The sequence below is a fragment of the Piliocolobus tephrosceles genome, chromosome 9, assembly GCF_002776525.5.
Source record: "Piliocolobus tephrosceles isolate RC106 chromosome 9, ASM277652v3, whole genome shotgun sequence".
Classification (NCBI taxonomy): Eukaryota; Metazoa; Chordata; class Mammalia; order Primates; family Cercopithecidae; genus Piliocolobus; species Piliocolobus tephrosceles.
The window spans coordinates 70282856-70309492 of NC_045442.1; the positions used below are offsets into that span (position 1 = coordinate 70282856).

The window sequence follows — 26637 nt, forward strand, 5'->3', positions numbered from 1 at the left end:
CATTTTTTTTTTTTTTTTTTTTTGAGACGGAGTCTCGCTCTATCGCCCAGGCTGGAGTGCAGTGGCCGGATCTCAGCTCACTGCAAGCTCTGCCTCCCGGGTTTATGCCATTCTCCTGCCTCAGCCTCCCGAGTAGCTGGGACTACAGGCGCCCGCCGCCTCGCCCAGCTAGTTTTTTGTATTTTTTAGTAGAGATGGGGTTTCACCGTGTTAGCCAGGATGGTCTCGACCTCCTGACCTCGTGATCCGCCCGTCTCGGCCTCCCAAAGTGCTGGGATTACAGGCTTGAGCCACCGCGCCCGGCCCTGGTTCTCCATTTTTAAGTAATTAGTAATTATTTTGTGGCAAGAATCTTTGAGTGCAATCATGTAAATCTTGTTTCTCATCAAACGTTCACCAGTTTTAGCATTGATTAATGATTCTAACCTGAATATTATTACTCTGATGATTATCAAATGGGAATTTTCTATCTTATTCCTTCTAGATTTATTAGGTGGGATAGAGTTTCCTTTCTCTCCTATTAATTATTGATATCAGTATGGACTCAAGAATCCTTTTTTATTCACAGAGTTACAATCTGTTATTATTATTATTTATCTTGATATTGAAATTGTCCCAGACTTGGCTAGTGGGAGTCCTTTTAAGCTGGTTACTATCTCATAGATATGTGCCCTTCATTCCTTGAGCATTTCTTTACTTTCTGGTGTCATAAAATGTTCCAAGCCCATCCTTGTATCCTCCTTACTTCAGCCCTGGAGTCAGCCATTTCTTTGAGGAGCCCTGGTTCCTTTTAGCAGATAATGGTATTTAGAAACCAAGATCTTAATATGTTTGTTGTTATCAGAATGTCATTGCTTCTATGCCATCTCAGTGGACAGAGCTAGCATGTGCACACACACACACACACACCTATATTTGTTGTCTATCTAATCAGACTCTGATACTGATACCTCTAATCCCTATGTAACACTAGAGGATATATTCTAGGTTTCCCAGTTTCCATATTTGTACCTCCTTTCTTTGACAGTGAGAAACATGTATTCATTTATTTGCTTCATCCTGGAAATGCTGACCTCCATCCCTCACTGGGCACCAAGTGAAAGCTCAGCACCAATGATGGGGAAGAGGGAAAAAAGGGGCTTTTTCCCACTTCAATGTGTCAGAAACTTAAGCAATATATGCATATATGTTGGCAAACATTTATGTGTATTCAACTATTTTGACAAAGTTGTTCGTAGACCATTCATTCTTTTTTTTTTTGAGATGGAGTCTCGCTCTGTCACCCAGGCTGCAGTGCAGTGGCATGATCTTGGCTCACTGCAACCTCTGCCTCTGGTTCAAGCAATTTTCCTGCCTCAGCCTCCCGAGTAGCTGGGATTACAGGTATCTGCCACCACACTGGCTAATTTTTGTATTTTTAGGAGAGACGGGGTTTCTCCATGTTGGCCAGGCTGGTCTTGAACTTCTGACCTCATGATCCACCTGCCTTGGCCTCTGAAAGTGCTGGGATTACAGGCATGAGCCACCACACCCGGCCCATTCATTCTTAAGTAATAGAAAGTAGGCCAGGCGCGGTGGCTCACGTCTGTAATCCCAGCACTTTGGGAGACCAAGGCAGGTGGATCACGAGGTCAGGAGTTCAAGACCAGCCTGGCCAACATGGTGAAACCCTGTTTCTACTAAAAATACAAAAAAATTAGCTGGGCGTGGTGGTGGGCACCTGTAGTCCCAGCTACTTGGGAGGCTGAGGCAGGAGAATGGCATGAACTGGGGAAGGCAGAACTTGCAGTGAGCCATGATCATGCCACTGCACTCCAGCCTGGGTGACAGAGCGAGACTTCGTCTAAAAAAAAAAAAAAAAAAGGGAAAAAAGAAAGTAGAAGCAAGTTTGTTTAGATGCTCTGTGTATTATCATTTACTTAAAGCTTAGTAAACTAGATTTCTAGCAGCATCTCTGACAGCAGTGGAAAGATGTGATTGCGAGTTGGAATGAGCTGGTTTTAATTTCTGTGTCTAATACTTAGGGTAGCAACCTTGGGCAAATTTCCTCGTTTCTCTGAAATACAGTTTCCTTTTGGAAAATGGAGATTAATGAAAGACATAATTGTTTTTAGGATTAAATGAGACCATGTATGTGCAATGGATTGTTTTTGATAGACAGTGGACCTTGAGATTTTAAAAGCAGAATAAAAAGTGTTATTTAGAAGTTACAAGCAGTTCCTCCCTACTAAGAAGTGAAGATTTGGATACACATCAAAAGTCCACTGTTCTCTGTTCTGGGAGAACCACCACTTTGTGTTTAAATTATGCAAATATACATGAAGTGTCCACCCATTGTTCCTGAGAGAAAATTGAATACAATAAGATAACTCAAATACAGTTGTTTTAGGTCAAGAAATTACGTGTTTGATCATATAAATTGGGTGTATCTTTTCACAACTTTGAAGGGGAATCTGTTCTTTCCTCTATGAATTTAGGCTGTGTTTGTGCCCCTACATTGTTGCTTCTTCTTGGAGAGTTTTTTTCCCCCTATTATTTATGAAGGAACCCTGAGGACTGTAAGAGGGGCCACAGGCATGAATTTCACTTCATGGTGGAGGGAGGCTGTACACAGTGACTGCTCTGGGCTATTCCCTTCGTGTGGTATTTTTTTTTTTAAAAAGACTAAATAATCCAGAATGTATTGATGCTGTATGTGTTAGTCTGAGTCCTCTTAAAAGACAGAATCAAGATGGTATTAAAAGTACAAGGAATGTATTAGGGAATATGCCTGTGAGAGAAAATGGGGAGGGAACCAAGACAGACCAAGCTAGTCATTTTTCATGCTATGGATGAAAAAATAAAGACAGTTAGACTCTATAGAGACAGGGAATGAAGCAGGTGTCCATGAGAGCAAGAGGCCCCAGCAGAAGATGCTGAAATAGAAGGTATATGCCTTAGCACTTGACCACTTCCTAATTCTTTTTGTTCTGACTCTTACGAGGCTGAGCTGCAACTCCTTGAATGGTGTGAGATACTCTTCTTTCTGTGCAATACTTGGCTTTTTGTTTAAAGTCATCTTATTTCTGACTAAGACTGCCACATGTGGGATAGAGTAGCTACGGGGAGAGCAACACACCATTTACTGACACCAGAGTGTGGGTAACCATGGAGAGAACCAGTGGGAAACAGTGGGGTCCCCTGCAGTGGTCATCTCATGAGGGTCACTGAGCGAGTCCACAAAGAGAGGAGGCCAGAGCGGCAGAGTCTTACAGATTTATTCCTGACCCCTCAATAGACAGCCTCTCCCAGCAGGTTACACTGAGTGGTGACTTTTGGCAATTAGACGAATGAGTATTGAGTCATTGTTTTAGTATTAATGAAAATATGACTGAAATTTGCAGTATTAGGCTGAAGCCAGACATTTTGGTTGCCCAGGTAAAATACTTGCTTCACAACAAGACTACAGGGAACACTAATTATTTCTCGCCCACTTTCCAAGATTCTCTGTCATTCTATAAAATACCATGCTCCAGGGTGACTTTATTTATAAATCCACTCTAATTTTTGGAGCAATCATTCCTGAGCACACATAGTGTAATGCAAAGGTCCCCCTTACTTAGAAGAATAAATCACATTTTAGGAATATTGCTAGGTGGTTTATGGTCTGTCATTAACTCCCATTAAAAATTATTAGATCATGGGGTTCTAAAGCACTCCAATTAGAAATGTATTTAGAAGATGTAATAAAATAAAAATAAAAGCTTTTTTAAAAAAGCAAGTTTCGTATAGATCACATACCGGAAGGAAAACAAAAACTCCTTTGAGCTGGTTTTAATTTCTGTGTCTAACACTTAGGGCAGCAACCTTGGGCAAATTCCCTAATTTCTCTGAAATACAGTTTCCTTTTGGAAAATGGAGATTAATGAAAGACATAATTGTTTTTAGGATTAAATGAGACCATGTATGTGCAATGGATTGTTTCTGATAGACAGTGGACCTTGAGATTTTAAAAGCAGAATAAAAAGTGTTATTTAGAAGTTACAAGCAGTTCCTCCCTACTAAGAACTGAAGATTTGGATACACATCAAAAGTCTACTGTTATTTAGAAAATTAGAAAATTGTATAATGTATTTATCATAGTATCCCAAATTACAGTGCTGTGCTATCCTCAAAATGAGTTCCCGAATACAAACACTAGATGCGTACCTGATGCTAGAGGGGGTGTGTTGGTGTGATGGGTAAAAGAAAGCAATATCCCTCTTTCTTGGGTGATTTTAATGCCTTTTTCTTCTTCCTAAGCTGGTACAAACCATCTAGTATACTCTGGGTTTTCTTTTTCTTCTTCTTTTTAAAAATTAAATTAAAAGTTTTTTTTCCTTTTCCTCCTCCTCCTAATTTTTATTTATTATTTATTTATTTATTTTTAGAGATAGGGTCTCACTATATTGCCCAGGATGGTTTCAAACTCCTAGGCTCAAGCAATCCTCCCACCTCAGCTTCCCAAGTAGCTGGGACTACAGGTACCTGCCACCATGCCCAGTTCTAGATACTCAGGGGAGGAACATAGCCAAGACTGGGAAATAGCAACATGCATTAACCAGAGCTCTTTAGACTGCAAATGAGGGAATCCTAACTAAACCTAATTAAAGCCAAAGGGAATTTATTGGTATCTGTATTTGGGTGGTTCAGGGCAGTCTCTGACTTTGAGCATAATTGGACTCAGGAGCTCAAACAATGGTTCAAATCTATCCCTCTCTCCCAATCTCTGTGCCCTGCTTCTCACAGTCGTTTGGTCTCATTTTTTTCTTACTCCAGACTTCTGGAGAAAGTGGCTCCAACAGTTCCAATTTCACATCTTTCAAGGTTAGTAACTCCAATAGAGAATTATTCTTTCTTTCTTTCTTTCTTTTTTTTTTTTTGAGGTGGAGTCTTGCTCTGTAGCCCGGACTGGAGTGCAGTGGCTGGATCTCAGCTCACTGCAAGCTCTGCCTCCCGAGTTTACACCATTCTCCTGCCTCAGCCTCCCGAGTAGCTGGGCCTACAGGCGCCCGCCACCTCGCCCGGCTAGTTTTTGTATTTTTAGTAGAGACGGGGTTTCACCATGTTAGCCAGGATGGTCTCGATCTCCTGACCTCGTGATCCGCCCGTCTCGGCCTCCCAAAGTGCTAGGATTACAGGCTTGAGCCACCCCGCCCGGCCCAAGAATTATTCTTTCTTAATACCCGTATATTAATTTCAGGGAAGGATTCTGATGGGCTCTTCTAGAGTCTATTCTTGAATGGTTGACTGTTACCAAGGAGGTAAGATACTATGATTGGCTAATCCTGGGTCATATTCATTCCACTTTGATAATGTTGCAGGGGAGGTGGTTAGAGAAAATAGACACCTGTAGTTAGGAGCCCTACAAAGTCATATGAAGTACGAGAGGATGTCTGTCCTACTGCCTTAGCCTCCTTAGTAGCTAGGACTACAGGCATGCACCACCACACCTGGCTAATTTTTAAACTGGTTTGTACTGATGGGGTCTAACTATGTTATCTAGGTTGTTCTCGAACTCCTGGCCTCAAATGATCCTCCTGCTTTGGCTTTGCAAGGCATCAATCTAGAATTGTTTACCTTTGGCCTTTTCTATGCCTCAGTTTGTTGGGCTAATAACTATAATTTGTTTAAGCTTGTGAGTATTTTTTCTTTAGCTCCAAATTTCATGATAATATCCTCTTGCTTTTTCTTTCCACAGCATTTGAACTTGCTTTCTAGACCCATTTGCTCAGTAATATTTATGCAAATATTATAGTTATACCTATACCTCACTGGCCAGTGAATAGAACAATTTTAAGATAAGGCCTCTTTGAAGCAACACACATGCCATTGAAAAGCCCAATTGGGCAGAATGAAGATTAAAAAGAGCTAGAATCCTTGAAGACCAATCAGTTGAATTAAAGTCACCCATTGTCAGTCTCCAACCTTTCTCCTATGTGAGGACAATAAATCCTTATTTATTTATACTTTCATGCATATTTCCCATTTACAGTACAGTTCATTCCTTTGTGTAGATGTGATTTTCCTTCTGACTGAAAGATTTCCTTTAACATTACTTATAATGCATGCATACTAGTTACAAAGTTTTTCAGCTTTCTATGTCTGAAAAAGTTTTCTTTGCCTTCATTTTTTCCCCCTTCTTTTTCAAAGGTGTTGATACCTTCATTTTTGAAAGGTAAAATGTGCACAGAATTCTAGGTTAGCAGCTTTGTTTTGTTTTTGTTTTTTCTTTGAGTACAATCATGCACTGCAAGACAACATTTCAGTCAATGACAAACCACATATACAACGGTGGTCGTGTAAGATTACAATACAATATTTTCACTGTACCTTTTCTATGTTTAGATATGCTTAGATATACAAATATTTATCATTGTCTTATACTTGCCTACAGTATTCAGTACAGTAACATGCTATACAGTTTGTAGCCTAGGAGCAATGGCCATACCATAAGGCCTAGATGTGTAGTAGGCTATACCATCCAGATTTGTGTAAGTACGTTTTATAATGATTGCACAATGAAGAAATTGCCTTACAAAGTATTTATCAAAACATGTCCCCATTGTTAAGTGATGCATGCCTGTCCTTTAAAGACATCACTCCACTGACTTCTTGGTTTCATTGTTTCCCATGAGAAGTCTGCTGTTACTCTTACCTTCTTGGCTTTTATAATTATGTAAGCCAATTCTCATAATAAACCTCTCTCTATATATGTGTACAGATACATACCTATATAATAATTATCTGTCTATCTATCTATCTATCTATCTATCTATCTATCTATCTATCTATCTCCTATTTGTTCTGCTTCTCTAGAAAACTATCACTGATACAAATATGCTGCTTGATCCCCCATGTAGTAAAAGTTTTTTCCATTCTAGCTCTAGAGAACATGAAATATTTCCTCTCTGTGAGTTATTCCACCTGCTCCTTTCACATGGTTCTTTTCCTAGTCTTGGGTAGTTTTCTCACATGCATATTCTAAAGAGTGGTCAGTTGAAAACCCAGTGTGATCCTCTGAAAATCTTCAGAGCACTCTTCATGTACAGCGCTCCCTCCTTCTGGTACTCTTTACTGTGAATTATGCTCTTGTTGAATGCTTAGTACTTTTAGCAACACCTCGTCAGCTCAGGAAGACTGTGGACTCTGGGTTCCTCTTCTCTGAGCTGATGTTAAGTCAGGGCAAATTGAATGCTTACTTCACTAGTTTTCCTCTCCTCAGGGATCAACATCATGCACTGCCTGTTGATCAATGTTTGTTGGTGTATTTGCCTTTTTAAAAGTTTTTAGACAAGAGGGTAAATCTAGTTTCTGTTAGTCTGTCTTGGTCAAGATTGGAAGTCAAATTCCTATTTGATTATGCCAGTTTTAATTAGATTATCTGCTATTTGCAGCTAAAAACATTCTTTTTTTTGAGACAGAGTCTTGCTCTGTCACCCAGGCTAGACTGCAATGACGTGATCTCAGCTCACTGTAACCTCCACCTCCTGGGTTCCAGCAATTTTCCTGCCTCAGCCTCCAAGTAGCTGAAACTACAGGTGCACACCATCACATCCAGCTAATTTTTTTTCTTTTTTCCTTTTTTTGTTTTTTTTTGAGACAGAGGCTCGCTCTGTCATCCAGGCTGGAGTGCAGTGGCACAATCATGGCTCACTGCAACCTCTGCCTCCTGGGTTCAAGCAATTCCCTGCCTCAGCCTTCCGAGTAGCTGGGACTATAGGCATCCACCACCATGCCTAGCTAATGTTTGTATTTTTAGTAGAGATGGAGTTTCACCATCTTGGCCAGGCTGGTCTTGAACCCTTGACCTCATGATCCACCCGCTTCAGCCCCCCAAAGTGCTGGGATTACAGGCATGAGCGATCACGCCTGGCCAAAATGATGTTATCCAATGATTTCTTTTATTATTTTCTCTCTTTCTTTTGAGACAGAGTTTTGCTCTGTCGCCTAGGCTGGAGTGCAATGGTGCAACTTTGGCTCACTGCAACTTCTGCCTCCCGGGCTCAAGTGATTCTCCTGTCTTAGCCTCCTGAGTAGCTGGGGTTGCAGGTGCCCACCACCATACCAGGCTAATTTTTGTATTTTTAGTAGAGATGGGGTTTCATCATATTAGTCAGGCTGGTCTTGAACTCCTGACCTCAGGTGATCTGCCCGCCTTGGCCTCCCAAAGTGCTGAAATTACAGGCATGAGCCACTACACCTGGCTTGCAGCTAAAAACATTCTTAATGGATATATGCCATCTTTGCAATCATTTAGGTAGCTCATATATATTTTGACTAAAATGTAATCTTTATGAAGAATAAAATTATTTTAAATGGTGATATACTAAAATCATCTGTAAAAAAGGAGATGACTATAATCATCACTGTATTTGACATTAAAGGTTGTGGTTAATGCAATAAGAAAACAAAACATATGGAAAAAATATTGGAAATCAAGTGGCAAAGTAAATGTGATTTTTCAGATTATATAATTGTATAATAAGAAAACTTAAGATACTCTACCAAAAATAAAACCTTATTTATAATTAATAAGATAATTTATCTTATGGCAAACTATGACACCCAGGCTGGAGTGCAGTGGCGCTATCTCGACTCACTGCAAGCTCCGCCTCCCGGGTTCACACCATTCTCCTGCCTCAGCCTCCTGAGAAGCTGGGACTACAGGCGCCCGCCACCACGCCCTGCTAATTTTTAGTAGAGATGGGGTTCCACCGTGTTAGCTAGGATGGTCTTGATCTCCTGACCTTGTGATCCACCCGCCTTGGCCTCCCAAAGTGCTGGGATTACAGGCGTGAGCCACCGTGCCCGGCCCAAATTTTTGTATTTTTAGTAGAGACAGGGTTTCACCAAGTTGGCCAGGCTGGCCTCAAACTCCTGACGTCAGGTAATCCTCCTGCCTTGGCTTCCCGAAGTGTTGAGATTACAGGCGTTAGCCACCGCACCCAGCCCCTTTTTTTTTTTTGGAGACAGAGTCCCGTTCTGTTACCCAGGCTGGAGTGTAGTGGTGTATTCTTGGCTCACTGCAACCTCCGCCTTTCGGTCTCAAGCAATTATCTTGCCTCAGCCTCCCAAGTAGCTGGGATTACAGGAGTGTGCCACCACGCCCAGCTAATTTTTGTATTTTTTTTTTTTTAGTAGAGACGGGGTTCTACTTTGTTAGCTAGGCTGGTCTCGAACTCCTGATTTCAGGTGATCTGCTCACCTCAGTCTCCCAAAGTGCTGGGATTACAGGCGTGAGCCACTGTGCCCAGCCGATATGTACCTATCTTATTAAATTTATTTGGGCCAGGCATGGTGGCTCATGCCTACAATCCCAGGACTTTGACAGGCTGAGGTGGGAGGATCGCTTGAGCCCAGGAGTTTGAGACTAACCTCAGTAGCACAGGAAGGTCTCTATGAAAATAAAAATAAAAAATTAGCCAGGTGTGGTGGTGCACACCTGTGGTCCCAGATACTTGGGAGACTGAGGCAGGAGGATCATCTGAGCCTAGGAGGGCGAGGCTGCAGTGAGCCGTTACTGTGCCTCTGCACTCCAGCCTGGGTGACAGAGTGAGACCCTGTCTCAAAAAATAACAATAAAATAAGTTTATTTGTTGGTATTCACAGTTTATTGATAACTGAAATGGATTTTTTCCATTCCCCTTTCCAGGAAGTTATTTCTGATTTAAAGAAAAGCTATTTTAAAATTTGCCATAAGATAAATTATCTTATTAATTATAAATAAGGCTTTATTTTTGGTAGAGTATCTTAAGTTTTCTTGTTATACAATCATATAATCTGAAAAATCACATTTACTTTGCCACTTGATTTCCAATATTTTTTCCATAGGTTTTTCTTTGGTGATCAAGATAGTGATATTCAACTTGATGCCCTCATTAGTAGTAGTTAGCACCTTTGAATGATGTCTGTTATGGCTGGCGAAATGCTGAGTTGCTAGATGCTCTGTAGAGTCAAGAGTCAGACTATGAGATACATACAGTTAACGGTTTGGTTGGCAAAGCTGTGGACAAGATAGAAAGTTGAAGATGATAGTGAGAAACTCCTAAATAATATAGGATGAAAGCTGATGGGAGATAAATGGGTACTATGCGTTGTGGGAATGTTTTACCAAATTCACAAACCTCAGGATTTCTCTCAAGTAAATTTCGGAAAATCTTGGAATTCCTGTGCCAGCCAAGGATTGTTTTTTTGTTTTTTGGATGTTTTTTCTAGACAGAGTCTGGCTGTGTTGCCCAGGCTGTAGTGTAGTGGTAAGATCTCGGCTCACTGAAACCTACGCCTCCCAGGGTCAAGCAATTCCCGTGCTTCAGCCTGTGGAGTACCTAGAATTACAAGAGAATTTTAAAAATAGAGGCACAGAAATCCACACAGTATCAAGAATTGTTCTTGCAGCTGGGCACGGTGGCTCATGCCTATAATCCTAGCACTTTGGGAGGCTGAGGCAGGTAGATGACGAGGTCAGGAGATTGAGACCATCCTGGCCAACATGGTGAAAGCCCATCTCTACTAACAATACACAAAAATACAAAAAAATAGCTGGGCATGGTGGGGGGCACCTGTAGTCCCAGTTACTCGGGAGGCTGAGGCAGGAGAATGGTGTAAACCCGGGAGGCGGAGCTTGCAGTGAGCCGACATTGCTCCATTGCACTCCAGTCTGGGCAACAGAGCGAGACTCTGTCTCAAAAAAAAAAAAAAAAAAAAAAAAAAGAATAAAAAGAATTGTTCTTGGAGATGGAGTTAGTAACTTCCTAAGTTAGTGTTTATCAAATGCCAGATCGTGGATTGATTTCATCAGGTTCATGAAGGAACTTTATTAATAATACAGATTCTTTGTCCTCACCAAGGTCACTTTAAATAAGACTATTCCAGGCAAGGCCTAAAAGTTGTTGTTGTTTTTGTTTTTGTTTTTGTTTTTTTTTGAGACACAGTCTCCATGTGCACCTCCAGACTGGAGTGCAGTGGCATGATCTCGGCTCACTGCAACCTCCACCTACCGGGTTCAAGCGATTCTCCTGCCTCAGCCTCCAGAGTAGCTGGGACTACAGGTGCTTGCCACCATGCCCGGCTAACGTTTATATTTTTTAGTAGAGACAGGGTTTCACCATGTTGGCCAGGCTGGTCTTGAACTCCTGACCTGAGGTGATCCACCTGCTTCGGCCTCCCAAAGTGAAGGGATTATAGGTGTGAGCCCCTGTGCCCGGCCACATGTTACTCTTAATGTTTTGAAGGTTACAAATGGCGTGCAAATGTTAGTGATGTGTATTAATCAGAGCTCATTCAGTTGCTAGTGACAGAAACCCAACTTGAGCAAACTGGCTCACACAACTAAGAAGAAGGACAGATTTTTCAGTCATGGCATGCTCCAGTGACTCAAATTACGTCTCTAAGGATTGGATCTTCCTGTTTCTTAGAAGGTTCTCTCTCTACTTAATGGGCAAGAAAGCCATTGTTGGCCCAAGATTCACAACCCTGTTGGGTGGTGGTGGGAGGCAGAGAGCAAGAGCAAGAGCACGTGCTCCTGAGAGAGAATTTGCTAATAGCCTGGCATAAAAATTCCAGAAAAAACTGGCCAATCATGGGTCACGTGCTTACTACTGAGTTGGAAAAGGGTTGTAGTCAGCCTCATCTGAACCAACTGAAATAGATTCTTTTTAAGAAAGAAGACTTTTGTCACTACACAAAGATAGGTGTGATTCTGGGAAGTCAAAAAATAAGAGATGATTGCTAAAAATGATAAGTATGATAAGGGCAAGGAACTCATCAGCATCTAACTGTGGCTTTCAGAGTGTGGTCTAGGCCACACTCAGGGTCTCTGAGACAGTTTTACAGGGTTCACATTATCTTCTTTTTTCTTTCTTTCTTTTTGTTTTTCTTTTTCCTTTGAGACAGAGTTTTGTTCTTGTTGCCCAGGCTGGAGTGCAATGGCTCGATCTTGGCTCACCGCAACTTCCGCCTCCTGGGTTCTAGCGATTGTCCTGCCTCAGCCTCCCACGTAGCTTGCATACACGTACAGGCATGCGCTACTACGCCTGGCTAATTTTGTATTTTGTATTTTCAGTAGATGGTGTTTCTCCATGTTGGTCAGGCTGGTCTCAAACTCCTGACCTCAGGTGATCTGCCGGCCTCAGCCTCCCAAAATGCTGGGATTACATGTGTGAGCCACCGCGCCTAGCTGGGTTCACATTATTTTTATAAAAACATGTTATGTTATCACACCTGTAATCCCAGCACTTTGGGAGGCTGATGCGGGAGTATCACGAGGTCACAAGATCGAGACCATCCTGGCTAACACAGTGAAACCCCTTCTCTACTAAAAATACAAAAAATTAGCTGGACGTGGTGGTGGGCGCCTGTGGTCCTATCTACTCGGGAGGCTGATGCAGGAGAAGGGTGTGAACTCAGGAGGTGGAGCTTGCAGTGAGCTGAGATCTGCCTGGGTGACAGAGCGAGACTCCCTCTCAAAAAACATACAAACAAACAAACAAACAAACAAATAAAAACTGGGCGTGGTGGGTCAGGCCTGTAATCCCAGCGCTCTGGGAGGCCGAGGCAGGAGAATCGCTTGAACCCAGGAGGCGGAGGTTTGGGTGAGCCAAGATTGTGCCATTGCACTCCAGCCTGGGCAACGAGCGAAACTCCATCTCAAAACAAAATGTTATGTTAAAATGTGATGAGTTTATTATTTTCAAATAATTTAATCAATATGTTTTAAAGTTATCATTTTTTTCTAAAGCAGGAAATATTGATTTATATTTTGTCATACATAAGCAATATATAATTGTATTATCATAAATATCATACACAATTTTATCAACATAATTATGCCTCTTTGGCCAGCAAGTGAAGGAAAACCCAAGCCAAACTGGACTAAAAAATAGGGGGATTTAGGGCCGGGCGCGGTGGCTCAAGCCTGTAATCCCAGCACTTTGGGAGGCCGAGACGGGCGGATCACGAGGTCAGGAGATCGAGACCATCCTGGCTAACACGGTGAAACCCTGTCTCTACTAAAATACAAAAAATTAGCCGGGCGTGTTGGCGGGCGCCTGTAGTCCCAGCTACTCGGGAGGCTGAGGCAGGAGAATGGCGTGAACCCGGGAGGCAGAGCTTGCAGTGAGCTGAGATCTGGCCACTGCACTCCAGCCTGGGCGACAGAGCGAGACTCCGTCTCAAAAAAAAAAAAAAAATAGGGGGATTTATTTGCTCAGCGTGCTGGTTAATTTTGTGTTAACTGGGCTATGGGGTGCCCACATATTTGGTCAAATATTATTCTGGGTGTTTCTGTGAGGGTGTTCTTGAACAAGACTAATTATTAGGTTGATAGACTGAGTAAATAAGATGGTCCTCGCTCCTTAGTGTAGTTGGGCCTCACTGAATAATTTAAAAAGCCTGAATATAAGGAAAAGAGTGAACTTCCTCCAAGTAAGATAATTCTTTCCTGCCTGATTGTGTATGTTTGAATTGGGTTTTTTCTCTGCCTTCAGACTTGAACTGAAACAGTAGCTTTCCTTTATTCTTGACACTGCTAGCCTTCAGACTGGAGCTAAATCTCTGTTCTACTGGGTCTCCACCTTGCCAACTTACCTTGCAGGTCTAGGGCTTGCTTTCCTCCATAATTGTGTACACCAATTCCTTATTTTACATACATACACACACACACACACACACACAGAGACACACAGACACACACGCACAATTCAATAGGATAGATGTAATCTCCAGTTGGTTCTGTTTCTCTGGAGAACTGTGACTACCATGCAATCCTCCTGCCTCAACCTCCCAAGTAGCTGCAATTACAGGATATGCTCTTGATATATTTAGGTGAAAATAGCAAGAATAAAAATTGAACACTATACTTCTAAGGGGTGAATTTTATGGTATGTGAATGATCTCAATAAATATCACATGGGAAAAAAGTTGAACACACACACAAAATACAGATGAATAGAAAAAAGGCTGAAAGAGAATACATTAAAATGGTAATAGTAGCCACCTCTAGGAGTTGGAATTTTACATAATGTTAATAGTCTTATTTGTAACTTTCTCACACAACACAGATTAAAGTACAATAAAAAAGTGTATAATTAAAAAAATTGGAAAATGTATGAAGTTGAACATTACTTAAATCCACGTTGAATTTTAAAAAATTGGTCAAGAAAAGAGAAGAACCACAATTCAAAGTGATGGGGGAAATGGTTGTGGTTTTGGGTGGAGGTGGAGGGTGGGGTGTGGTGTACACGTCAGTATTTGGAGAAAGGAAGGAAGAGCTACTAATGAAGCCGCTGTGTGGTTCACATGGGGAAGAGGCTGCCGTAGTGGTCTAGATAGAGAAGGTTCATCTCTAATGAGCTGGAGAATGCAGTGTATGTGTGTGTGTGTGTGTGTGTTACAGGTTCACTCGTGTGGGCACAAAGTGTATTGGAGTGTATGGAAAGATGTAAGTAAATCTAGCCATATAATCGATACTCAGCAGTCCAAAAACGAGGCAGGAGGAGAGCCCCAAAACCTGGAGGGACACTGAGAATCCTAACTAAATATAGAAGTCTCAGGTTTTATAATCAGCTCTATCCTGGATTAAAATTTTCATAAATTGGACTGGGCCCAGTGGCTCACACCTGTAATCCCAGCACTTTGGGAGGCTGAGGTGGGCGGATCACCTGAGGTCAGAAGTTCAAGACCAGCCTGGCCAACATGGTGAAACCCTGTCTCTACAAAAATACAAAAATTAGCCAGACATGATGGTGGGTGCCTGTAATCCCAGCTACTCGAGAGGTGAGTCACGAGAATCTCTTGAACCTGGGAGGCAGAGGTTGCAGTGAGCCGAGATCATGTCATTGCATTCCAGTCTAGGTGACAGAGCAAGACTCTGCTTCAAAGAAAGAGAAAATTCACAAATTGTACTTACAACTGACAGTGGCTACTGTGTCTCAATTTCCCACTCTGTAAATGAAAGAGCTGTACTTCTTGTTTTCTACCTACCTCAGAGAATTGCTACAGACTAAAACAATAGAAAGTTACCCAAGTCATTGAAGCCATGTGTAATAGAGTTGCTGTCATCAAAAATTCTTCCCCAGTGATTTTTTTTTTTTTTTTTTTTTGAGACGGAGTCTTGCTCTGTCACCCAGGCTGGAGTGCAGTGGCACCATCTGGGCTCACTGCAAGCTCCGCCTCCTGGATTCACGCAATTCTCCTGCCTCAGCCTCCTGAGTAGCTGGGACTACAGGCACCCACCACCACGCCTGGCTAATTTTTTGTATTTTTTAGCAGAGACAGGGTTTCACTGTGTAAGCCAGGATGGCTCGATCTCCTGACCTCTTGATCTGCCCACCTCGGCCTCCCAAAATGCTGGGATTACAGGCTTGAGCCACCGCGCCCGGCCTTCCCCAATGATTTCTAATTTAGAAATGCTAAATTGGGAGGCTCACACCTATAATCCCAACACTTTAGGAGGCTGAGATGGAAGCACTGCTTGAGCCCAGGAGTTTGAGACCAGCCTGGGCAACATAGGGAACCCTTGTGTCTATTAAAAAAAAAAAATTAGCTGGGTGTGATGGCAGCCCACACCTGTAGTCCCAGCTACTCGGGAGGCTGAGGTGGGAGGATTGCTTAAGCCCAGGAGGTCAAGGCTGCAATGAGCTGTGGTCACACCATTGTTTACTCCAGCCTAGGTGACAGAGCTAGACCTTGTCTCAAAAAAAGAAAAAAAGAAACATGAATTTTTTTTTTACATATCTTACAATGTTCCCTATCATTAGTGGTCTCTAAACTAATTACATGGTAAAGAGTAATGTTGAGCTAGCCACAATCAAGAGCAAATGTCAGACAGTCCTTTACCTCTGTAGCTTATAATCCTGTAGCAATTTCCCTTTTCTTCCTTATCTTTGAGTTGCATGAACATTCACTTCAGTCTGACTAATCACTGATCTGGAACATTCGCCCACCTCCTGCCTTGTTCATTCTGAAATGTTTGCCCTCTTGCCTGCCTAACCAAACATTATTCTTCCTTTGAGGGCAGATTTAGTTCCACTGTCCCATAGACTCTTTTTTACCCTTAGGCCCATAGGGATCACCTCCTGCTTGGAATCTGAGCATCACACAATCTTTGCCACATATTTGCAACTTAGTTTCATGATGATTCCTTAGTCTAGCCCATGCAATGTACTGACCTCTCTCTTTCTATGGTAACATTTCAGTCCTTAATAATCTGTGCTATGTTTAGTGAGACTGAAAACTTTATTATCCCCACTTTAGACATTAGAAACCAGATTTGTAATTTTTCAAGTGTCAAATGAGAATCATATGGCTAAGTGCTCACATACATCTGGGGTTCTATTACTGTAGAGGAAGAGCAGAACAGATATATTGGAGGACATCTAGCAGCCTGTGTCATAGGAGAGAAATGTAAACTGATCATGTCAGAAAAGGACAATTAAAAGGGTTACTACAAAACAGCTCATGCCAGGTCCTTGGTGTGAGAAATCATAAAGAAATAACTGAAAGTGGACCTTCAAGGTAGGTATATTAGAGATCTATTGCTATGAACAAATCTCCACAAACCTAGAGGCTTAAAACAACACTCATGTATTTTATTTTATTGTTAATATTTTTTGAGACAGAGTCTCGCTCTGTCGCCAGGCTGGAGTGCAGTGGCATGATCTCAGCTCACTGCAATCTCTGCCTCCTGGGTTCAAGCGATTCTTCTGCCTCAGCCTCCGAGTAGCTAGGACTACAGGCACGCACTAACATGCCCAGCTAATTTTTGTATTTCTAGTAGAGATGGGGTTTCACCATGTTGGCCAGATGGTTTCGACCTTTTGACCTCGTGATCTGCCCGCCTTAGCCTCCCGAAGTGCTGGAATTACAGGCGTGAGCCACGGTGCCTAGCCACAACTCATTTATTATCTCACAACTGTGTCGGTCGGAAGTCCTACATGGTGTGACTGGGTTCTCTGCTCAGTGTCGCAAAGCTGAAATAAAGGTGTCTACTGGACTGAAATCAAGGTTGGAGCTCTCAGCTGGAGGAAAAATCTGTTTTCCAAGATCATTCTTCTTGTTGGTAGAGTTCAGTTTCTTGTAACTGTGGGACCAAGTTCCCTGTTTCCTTGCTGGCTGTCAGTCAGGGGCCACTCTCAGCTCCTAGAGGCTGCCCACATTCCTTGACCCATGGCCTCCCATGTTTTTAATCTAGCAACAGCTCATCAAATCCTCTTGTGCTTTTGAGTTCATTTGTTGTAACTGGCTGGAGAAAACTCTCTGCTTTAAAAGAGCTCATGTGATTAGGTCAAGCCCACTTTGATAATCCCCCTATTTTAAGACCAACTGTGCTATATAATGTAATCTGATTATGAAAGTAAAATTCGTTATAGTCACAGCCTGGGGATTACAGAGAGTGTGTATACTCGGAGTGAGAAATCCCGGGGGACATCTTAGAATTCTGTCTACTGCACTAGGTTTGAGTTAGACAAGCACAGATAGCTTTCTAGGTGGGAAAGAAATGTGGAGAAAAGCTCAAAAGTGAAAGTCTACCAGGAATTTCTGGAGACTGTGAATATGTCAGTTTGTGACCACTCTAATAATGATAATGGTTTCTTTTACTGAAGGTCTCCTGGATGCTTTACAAATTCATTCACCAATTCTTACATCAGCTCTATGAGGGTGCTATTATCCCACTTTTATAAAGAAAGAAGTTCCAGCAGAGAGAAGAAAAGCCATTTGCCAGAGTTATATCCCCATCAAGTTGTAGAGCTGGGGTTCTGGCTTGAGCTCTGGATGGCTCTGAATTTATGCTGTTTGTGCTGTTTAACCTGCTTGTCTGTGGGTCTGGTGGGGAGCTGAAGGCAGTAAGGTTGGTCTGGATCCAGATTGTGGAGGGCATTGGTGTTAACACGTGCTACTGGGCACCAAGAAAGATTTTAGAGGGAGCCAGTGAATGTGGAAATGAGGGGGATGGAAGTGAGTATGATTTTGGATGTGGGGGAGCAATGGGCTGGATGTGCAAAGTGGTATTCTTTTTGGGAGGTTAATATGGCCAGTCAGGCATTAAAGACGATTCCATGATCAATCCTCTGAGTCTTCCTGCCAATCTGTAGGAAATACATAGACAGAAGAACAGGTTAAACTGCACATAAATATACAATCAGCAAAGTGGGGACAGGGGAGGATTTAAAAAAATCATATACTTTTTGGGAGGCCATATATACTTTGGGAGGCCAAGGCAAGTGGATTTCTTGAGTCCAGGAGTTTGACATCAGCCTGGACAACATGGCAAAACCTTGTCTGTACCAAAAACACAAAAATTAGCCAGGCGTGGTGGCATGCACCTGTGGTCCCAGCTACTTGGATGCTGAGGTGGGAGAATAACCTGAGCCTGGGGAGGCCGAGGCTGCAGTGAGCCTAAATCACACCACTGCAGTCCAGCCTGGGCAATTGGTGTGACACCCTGTCTCAAAAAATAAATAATAAATAAAAATAAAATAAAATAATTTTTAAAACAAAAAAATCATATAGTTCCATCACTCAGTTTTTCTTTTTTCTTTTTTAGAGAGGGAGTCTCACTCTGTTGCTCAGGCTAGAGTGCAGTGGCGTAGTATCAGCTTACTGCAACCTCCACCTCCTGGGTTCAAGCAAGTCTCCTGACTCAGCCTCCCAATTAGCTGGGATTACAGGTACCTGCCACCACGCCTGGCTAATTTTTGTATTTTTAGTAGAGACGGGGGTTTCCCCAGGTTGGCCAGGCTGGTCTTGAACTCCTGACATCAGGTGATCTGTCCGCCTCGGCCTCCCAAAGTGCTGGGATTACAGGCGTGAGCCACTGTGCCTGGCCCCATCACACAAATATTTATACTATTAACACAGAGCAATGGGCAGAGAAAACAGCTCTGGTGGTTGGGGTAGGACGAGACAAAACTTTTTATTTGACGTGAGGATCTTTTGGTTGGAGGCATTACTGAAAGTGTTTTGCCTCAGAATGGGAAAGCTTGGGCAAAAGTGAATTTGGAAGATGTCTTATACAAAGCATGAGGGAACTGGTTAATTTGGTCTTTTTTTTTTTTTTTTTTTTTTTTTGAGGCAGAGTCTCACTCTGTCGACGGGGATGGAGTACTGTGGCCGGATCTCAGCTCACTGCAAGCTCCGCCTCCCGGGTTCACGCCATTCTCCTGCCTCAGCCTCCCCGAGTAGCTGGGACTACAGGCGCCCGCCTCCTCGCCCGGCTAGTTTTTGTATTTTTTAGTAGAGACGGGGTTTCACCGTGTTAGCCAGGATGGTCTCGATCTCCTGACCTCGTGATCCGCCCGTCTCCGCCTCCCAAAGTGCTGGGATTACAGGCTTGAGCCACCGCGCCCGGCCTAATTTGGTCTTACCTATCAAAATATAAAATGTACACCCTTTTGCATTTTTCACTTCCCTGGTAGGCATTTGTCCTAGATAAATACACAGATGCACAGCACAGGGGCAAGTACAATTAATACAGAGTTTTTTTTTAGACAGTCTGGCTCCATCGCCCAGGCTGGAGTGCAGTGGCGCGATCTTGCTCACTGCAAGCCCCGCCTCCCGGGTTCACGCCGTTCTCCTACCTCAGCCTCCGGAGTAGCTGGGACTACAGGCGCCCGCCACCATGCCCGGCTAATTTTTTGTATTTTTTTTTTTCTTTTTTAGTAGAGACGGGGTTTCACCATGCTGGCCAGGATCAGCATTGTTTTTTAATAGTGAAAACCAGAACCCAACCCAAGTCCATGACTAGGAACATTGGTTCTGTAAATAGTTTTATTTCATGCAATGGAATACCATGCAGTCATTAAGAAGAAATGAGGTAGCCCTTTACCAACAGTGAAAGATAAGGGCATTTTCATCAAGGGCAATCATACCTAGTTCCAGGAAAATGTTTATTAATCTCATTTACTTAGAAAAGATATATGTAGAGGTGAATCTATAGACAAGTCTAGAAGGCTACACACCCAGCTGTTAAACAGAATGTCTCTGAGGCGGGCAGGGGGCGGAGCCTGCGTTTACATGAATGGGACGCTGCTGTTTCTCAGTGCACCTCTGCTGTTTGAATCTTTCACTAAAAACGTTCCCATGCATTACTGGGAGGGAATGGAAGGAGTATTTTGAGGGTTTCGTGTGATGGGAAAAGTTGAGGAGAGGACGTGGGTGACTCCTTGGTCTCCTGAGACTCAAGCACCGCCTGAGGTGAGGAGACCCCGCCCAGCTGAGGTGATTCTGCAGAGGGGCGGGGCTCCCCGGATCCGAGGCGGGAGGCGGCCCGGGGGCGGGGCCAGCTGGCTCCAGCCGTCCGCTCCGCTCCCACCATGCCCTTATAAGGAGCGCCCGGCGTTAGGGCTCGGGAATCCGGTAGCAATCCCGGCGGCTCAGCCCCAATCCCAGGCCCCTCCCTTGGGAATGGGGGAGGGGCGGGGTTTGGCGGCGCGGTGGCTGGGGTGGAGCATCTCGAAAAGGGACCAGTAGGAGTGGCGGCCCAGGTCTGAGCGGTGCTGCCATTGGGCGCGGCGACGAGAGGGGGCGGAGAGTCCGTGAGGCTGGTTACGCCGAGGGAAGCCCCGACTCTCTAGTCGCTGCTCAGAGTCTGTCTCTTCGCCGGTTCCCGGCCCGGTGGATCCTACTTCTCTGTCGCCCGCGGTTCGCCGCCCCGCTCGCCGCCGCGATGCCGGTGTTTCATACGCGCACGATCGAGAGCATCCTGGAGCCGGTGGCACAGCAGATCTCCCACCTGGTGATAATGCACGAGGAGGGCGAGGTGGACGGCAAAGCCATTCCTGACCTCACCGCGCCCGTGGCTGCCGTGCAGGCGGCCGTCAGCAACCTCGTCCGGGTGAGCGCGCAGGGCCTGGCGCGGGAACGGGCGCGGGAGGTGTCTCCGGGGCCCCGGCCCGCGTCGCGGCTGCCTGCAGCCGGCTCGCTGGCCGTGACTTTCCGCGTGGGTTCCGGAGCCAGGCGCCGAGGGTTCGAATGGCTTCTTCTCCGCCTGTGACCTTGAGCGAGTCTTGAGCCTCTCTTGGCCTCAGTGTCCTCATCTATAAAATGGGAGCAGTCATGGAAAAGGCTGCCTGGCGGGCTTGTCGTGAAGATCCAGCGAGGTATTATTTGTGGAGTGCCTCGCGCGGCGTATGGCCCACAGCAGGCATCCAATAAATGAGAGTTGCTGGGATGTCCGAGGGTCCCTGCCCCGCGCAGGCTTCGCCCCCACGTTGACTTCCTCGCTCTCAGCGCCTTTTTAGGCCTCCTCGATCTGGCTGTGGGGGAGGGAGAGCGGGCCCTCCCACGGATCCCTTGCCTTCTCTTCCAGGGATCTTTATTTGAGCCACGTTGTCCTCCTTTCTAATACTTCTGCCCCTCACCCTGAGATCCGCCTCGCCCACCCCCGCTCCCCAGAGCTCCCTATATTCCGCCCTTTTATTCACTTGCCTCACTCTCCGTCGCCTCCTCCTCCCTCCTGGGCATTTTACTTACGCTCACTCCTCTGTCACCCTCACACCTTTATGCAGTTATTCGTGACCACAAGCCCTGTTTTTCCTTCCGCTCAGCCCTGCTGCCCTTCCTTTCATTCCCTCCTGTGGACATTTCCACCTGGCTTTAGCTGCTGTCAAACGGCCTCCTCCCACTGGGGCCTTTCTAGACTCGGGGGCTCTCCTTGGCCCCTCCTCCTGGCAGGAAGCAAGATGGAGCTGTTGGGAGAGGCCTGTGGAATCTGGGATCTGCCGCCCCTGCCGGAGAGAAGGCTGGGGCATCCCCTCCCCATCCACAACTTTCCTGGTGGCTCTGCAGACCCCTGTAACCCACAGCTGTGACTCATAACCGAGGTGATTCCTGGAGGAGGAGGAGCCCATGTCTGAAATGGGAAAAAAGAGGTGCTGAGACCAGTCTCCCAACACTCCCCTGGCTAATGTCACACTTTTCTTTCCCACCCTGGGTGGGTGACTCAGACTGGTCCTGCATGTGAGGAACAACTTTGGAAAAAGTTCATACTGCTCCCCCACTGAGCTGTGTAAATAGTGTGTGTCAGGGCAATTGGGAGGCAACTGTGGGTCTGTCTGGGTGGGGCTTGGGTTACTTATCTGATTTGAGCTCTTCAGTGCACTTAGAGGCTCTTTAGCAGCTGAAAGTCCTCCTCGGTCTTCAGGGGTCCCTGGAGTGTCTCAAGCAATTTAGGAGACTGATAGCTAGGAAGACAGGGTGACACCACCGTCCAAATTCCTGATCTTTCTTCTGTATAGCTTTAGTAACAATCTATTCATTCAGTAAGAATGCTGTATTCATTCACAATGTCTACTTGTACGTTGTTCTTCTTTTTATAACTAATTTGAACAGAACACTCCAGAGTACATTCTTATGTAGTGTTGTCTAACATGGCTGCATTCCAGGCCTCCATTTTTCAACAAATAGGAAACAATGTAAAGAGACAAGGTAATAGTGTCTCTCCATGTAGTACTTCAGGAAATGAAATCTTAAAACCACATGTTGCACTTGGAACAGAGCTAGTGTAGCCTAGGGGTTGATATCTGCTTAGGCTATTTAGAGAAAAGTTATTTATGGACGTCCATGCCATGAATTAATAAGCATTGAATGTCTGCTATATGGAAAACATTGCAATAAATCAGTGGTTCTCAGCTTAGAGTGTGCATGAAAATCATCAGTGGGGCTTTTTAGAAATAAAGATGTACAGCTTCCAAGGGTCAAGGCCTTTGTATTTTGCTTTTTTTTTTTTTTTTTTTTTGAGACTGGGTCTCACTCTGTCATGCAGGCACTGGAGTGCAATGGCGTGATCATAGCTCACTACAGCCTTCATCTCCTGGGCTGAGAAAATTCCTCCCACCTCGGCCTCCCAAGTAGCTAAAGGCCTTTGTTTGTTTGTTTGTTTTTGAGATGGAGCCTTTCTCTGTCATGAGGCTGGAGCACAGTGACATGATCTGGGCTCACTGCAACGTCCTCCTCCCAGGTTGAAGCAATTCTCCTGCCTCAGCCTCTGGAGTAGCTGGGACTACAGGTGTGCACCACCGTGCCCAGCTAATTTTTGTATTTTTAGTAGAGACGGGGTTTCATCATGTTGGCCAGGATAGTCTCCATTTCTTGACCTTGTGATTTGCCTGCCTCGGCCTCCCAAAGTGCTGAGATTACAGGCGTGAGTCACTGTGCCCAGCCAGGCCTTTGTATTTTTTAAGAAGCTCCATAGGTGATTGTGATATACGCCCTTAGTTAGGAAACACTGTAATACACACTGTGAGACAAATACAAAAGAAATAAGGTTATAAGATGAAAACAATGATATGTAGTTAAGTTATATACTTTCCAACACATACAAAAGAGGGGACTTGAGATTGGTGGTAGCTATGGGTTAGCAGAGACAAAGTAGGGAGGATTGTGCTGATAAATAGTTAATCATGAACAAAGGTACTTGTGAATAAGTCACTTCCAGGTTATAGCAAGTAGATTATCTTCATTGCAGCTCAGGAGACAAGTTGGAGAGAAATTGGAGATGAAGTTGGTGTGTAACATATGGGCAGTGTAACACAGGCCTTATCCAATAGGATGAACAAAGACAGCAGGAGGGGGAGGAGGATGAGAATAGTGTATGAGAAAGACTGCGTGAGAATGGCGTGTGAGAATAGTATAGTGTGTTTTGGGGAGGCCAGAGGACCTACCCATTGCTTCACATCCTTGGTGCCAATTGTGAGTGACCGTTAAATATGTGGATTCTGTACATGCTTCAAGATTGTTCCTGGAGGTCAGGACTTGTCGGATATTTCTCTCTTTTTTAAAAATTTTATTTTGGTTTTAAATAGAGACAGGGTCTTGCTATGTTGCCCAGGCTGGTCTCGAATCCCTGGGCTCAAGCAGTTCTCCCGCCTTGGCCTCCCAAAGTGCTGGATTACAGTTGTGAGCTACTGTGCCTGGCCTGATATTTCTTTATATGGTCCTCAGTTCCTGCCCTCAAAATTGGCACGTGGGATCACTCAGTAAATATTGTTGAAGGAACTATGGGAAGGGAGACAAATTGGGAAGCTTTTAAAATTGGTTGGTTATGAAGAAAACGAAGGTCTGGACTTGGGAGTGGCAGGGAAAATAGAGAAGGAATTAATCAGAAATATATTAAAAGAAGAAATAATAGAACTGGATAATCGAACTCTGAATTTGCTAGGAAAGAAACATGGTATTACTGTAAAATAATGAAACTGATTTTAGAACAAATCTTCTGGAGTTTATATAATCTGGGTATTTATTTGGAGTTATTTTGGGAGGTTATATCCTTATTCCAGTGCTTTTCTCTGGGAATTTCTTTCAGGTTATTTACATACGTATGCCAAATTAGTCTTATTTTGGTCATAAAATGTACATTTTGACTGAAGTAGGCATTCTTGAGCTCAACTACTTCATTTACTGTTCTTGAGACTAAATGACTTTTGGATATTTCCATAATTAAAATTTACAGGCCAGGCGCGGTGGCTCACGCCTGTAATCCCAGCACTTTGGGAGGCTGAGATGGGCGGATCACGAGGTCAGGAGATCGAGACCACCCTGGCTAACACGGTGAAACCCCGTCTCTACTAAAAAATACAAAAAACTAGTCGGGCGAGGTGGCGGGCGTCTGTAGTCCCAGCTACTCGGGAGGCTGAGGCAGGAGAATGGCGTAAACCCGGGAGGCGGAGCTTGTAGTGAGCTGAGATCCGGCCACTGCACTTCAGCCCGGGCGACAGAGCAAGACTCCGTCTCAAAAAAAAAAAAAAAAAAATTTACTAGATGAAGATGAAATTCTCAATTGTTGTACATAGTCATTAACTTATCAAGCAGGTATTTATTAAGACCCCTTCAAATGTCAAAGCAGTAAGTGTGATGCCTGACACAATCAATATGATACTGAATTGGAAATCTTAAGTGGCACTGAGGAAACAGAGTATGATGGAAAGTCAGAGGAAGACGAGATTACTTTTGATTGGAGAATCAGGGAAGGCTTCATGGAGGATATAACATTGAGTTGGGTCTTAAAGACATGGGATTTGAATGTTTAGAGATGTGGTAAGAAAGGCATTACTTGGTCAGGCTTAGTGGCTCATGCCTGTAATCCCAGCACTTTGGGAGGCTGAGGTGGGCTGATCATGAGGTCAAGAGATTGAGACCATCGTGGCCAACATGGTGAAACCCCGTCTCTACTAAAAATATGAAAATTAGCTGGGCATGGTGGCCTGCGCCTGTAGTCCGAGCTACTCGGGAGGCTGAGGCGGGAGAATTGCTTGAACCCGGGAGGCAGAGGTTGCACTGAGCCGAGATCGTGCCACTGCACTCTAGCCTGGGCCATAGAGCAAGACTCTGTCTCAAAAAAAAAAAAAGACATTACTTACTTTTATGGGGGCAGGACTCATTAGGATTTGTAATTTCATGTATATTTGTTAAGCAAAGTAGTCTGGTCACTGATATATATATATGATATATATATATAAAAATAAAAATATTGCAACTGTGTCATCACTTTTACTCCACACTTAGAGAGGGGGTAGGGTGGGAGTGTTTATTTATTTATTTATCTTGAGATGGAGTCTCTGTAGCCCAAGCTGGAGTGCAATGGCGTGACCTCAGCTCACTGCAACTTCTGCCTCCTGGGTTCAAGTGATTCTCCTGCCTCAGCCTCTCAAGTAGCAGGGATTACAGGCATGTACCACTTAAAACTCTATTTAAGGCAGTTTTAAACACAGAGAGTGAATCCAATTCAATAATGAAACAAGGAAAAGGAGGTAGTCAAGGGAAGGGTGGGAAAGGAAAAATAGGGAGGGGCATAAGAAATTCTAAGAAGGCTTAGATTCAGCAGGCAGTGTGAAAAAGTCACAAGTCTTAGACTGAGTACTTTGTAACATGGTATATACATTTTTCTTTTTTTCATTAAAGTGGCCCATTGAAATGTGTCAGTCTGTGATGTGACATTAAAGTCATGCAAGTTTTATTAATGGGGCTTCAGATACTTTGCTTTCTCCAATGCATCTAAGTCATCTCTAGATTACTTATACTGTAATACCTAATACAATGTAAATGTTATAAATAGTTATACTGTATTGCTTTACATTTTTATTTTTATTGTTGTATTGTTTTTTATTTTTATTTATTTTTTTGAGGAGGAGTCTCGCTCTGTCACCCAGGCTGGAGTGCAATTGCACGATCTCGGCTCATTGCAACCTCTGCCTCCCAGGTTCGAGAGATTCTCTCACCTCAGCCTCCTGAGTAGCTGGGATTACAGGCACCCACCATAATGCCTGGCTAATTTTTGTGTTTTTAGTACAGATGGGGTTTCACCTTGTTATCCAGGCTGCTTCTGACCTCAGGTGATACGCTGGCCTCGGCCTCCCAAAGTGCCGGGATTACAGGTGTGAGCCATCACGCCCAGCCTATTTTTATTTTTATTTGAATATTTTTGATCTCCAGTTGGTTGAATCCATATATGTGGAACTCACAAGGATATGCAGGGCTGACTGTATATGTTTCTACAACTATGTTTAAATTTTAATGGAACCACAACTTAAATGTTTGTTTACATCCACACAGTGGAAAATTTGGCTTTTCTAAAGCTTTTCTTTTTTTATTTTATTTTATTTTATTTTATTTTTTTTTAGACGG

At 43.9% G+C, this 26637-nt stretch overlaps 1 protein-coding gene across 2 annotated transcripts in view; it reads left to right on the forward strand.

The window, feature by feature from the left end:
• The first annotated feature begins 20556 nt into the window (after nt 1-20556).
• VCL (vinculin) overlaps nt 20557-26637 on the forward strand; it is a 125867-nt gene continuing 119786 nt past the window's right edge. For both annotated transcript variants that reach the window (XM_023204903.1, XM_023204902.1), the window contains exon 1: nt 20557-20851. In XM_023204903.1, coding sequence (XP_023060671.1) covers nt 20684-20851 — 168 coding nt within the window. In that variant the 5' untranslated portion in view covers nt 20557-20683. The remainder of the gene's footprint in view (nt 20852-26637) is intronic.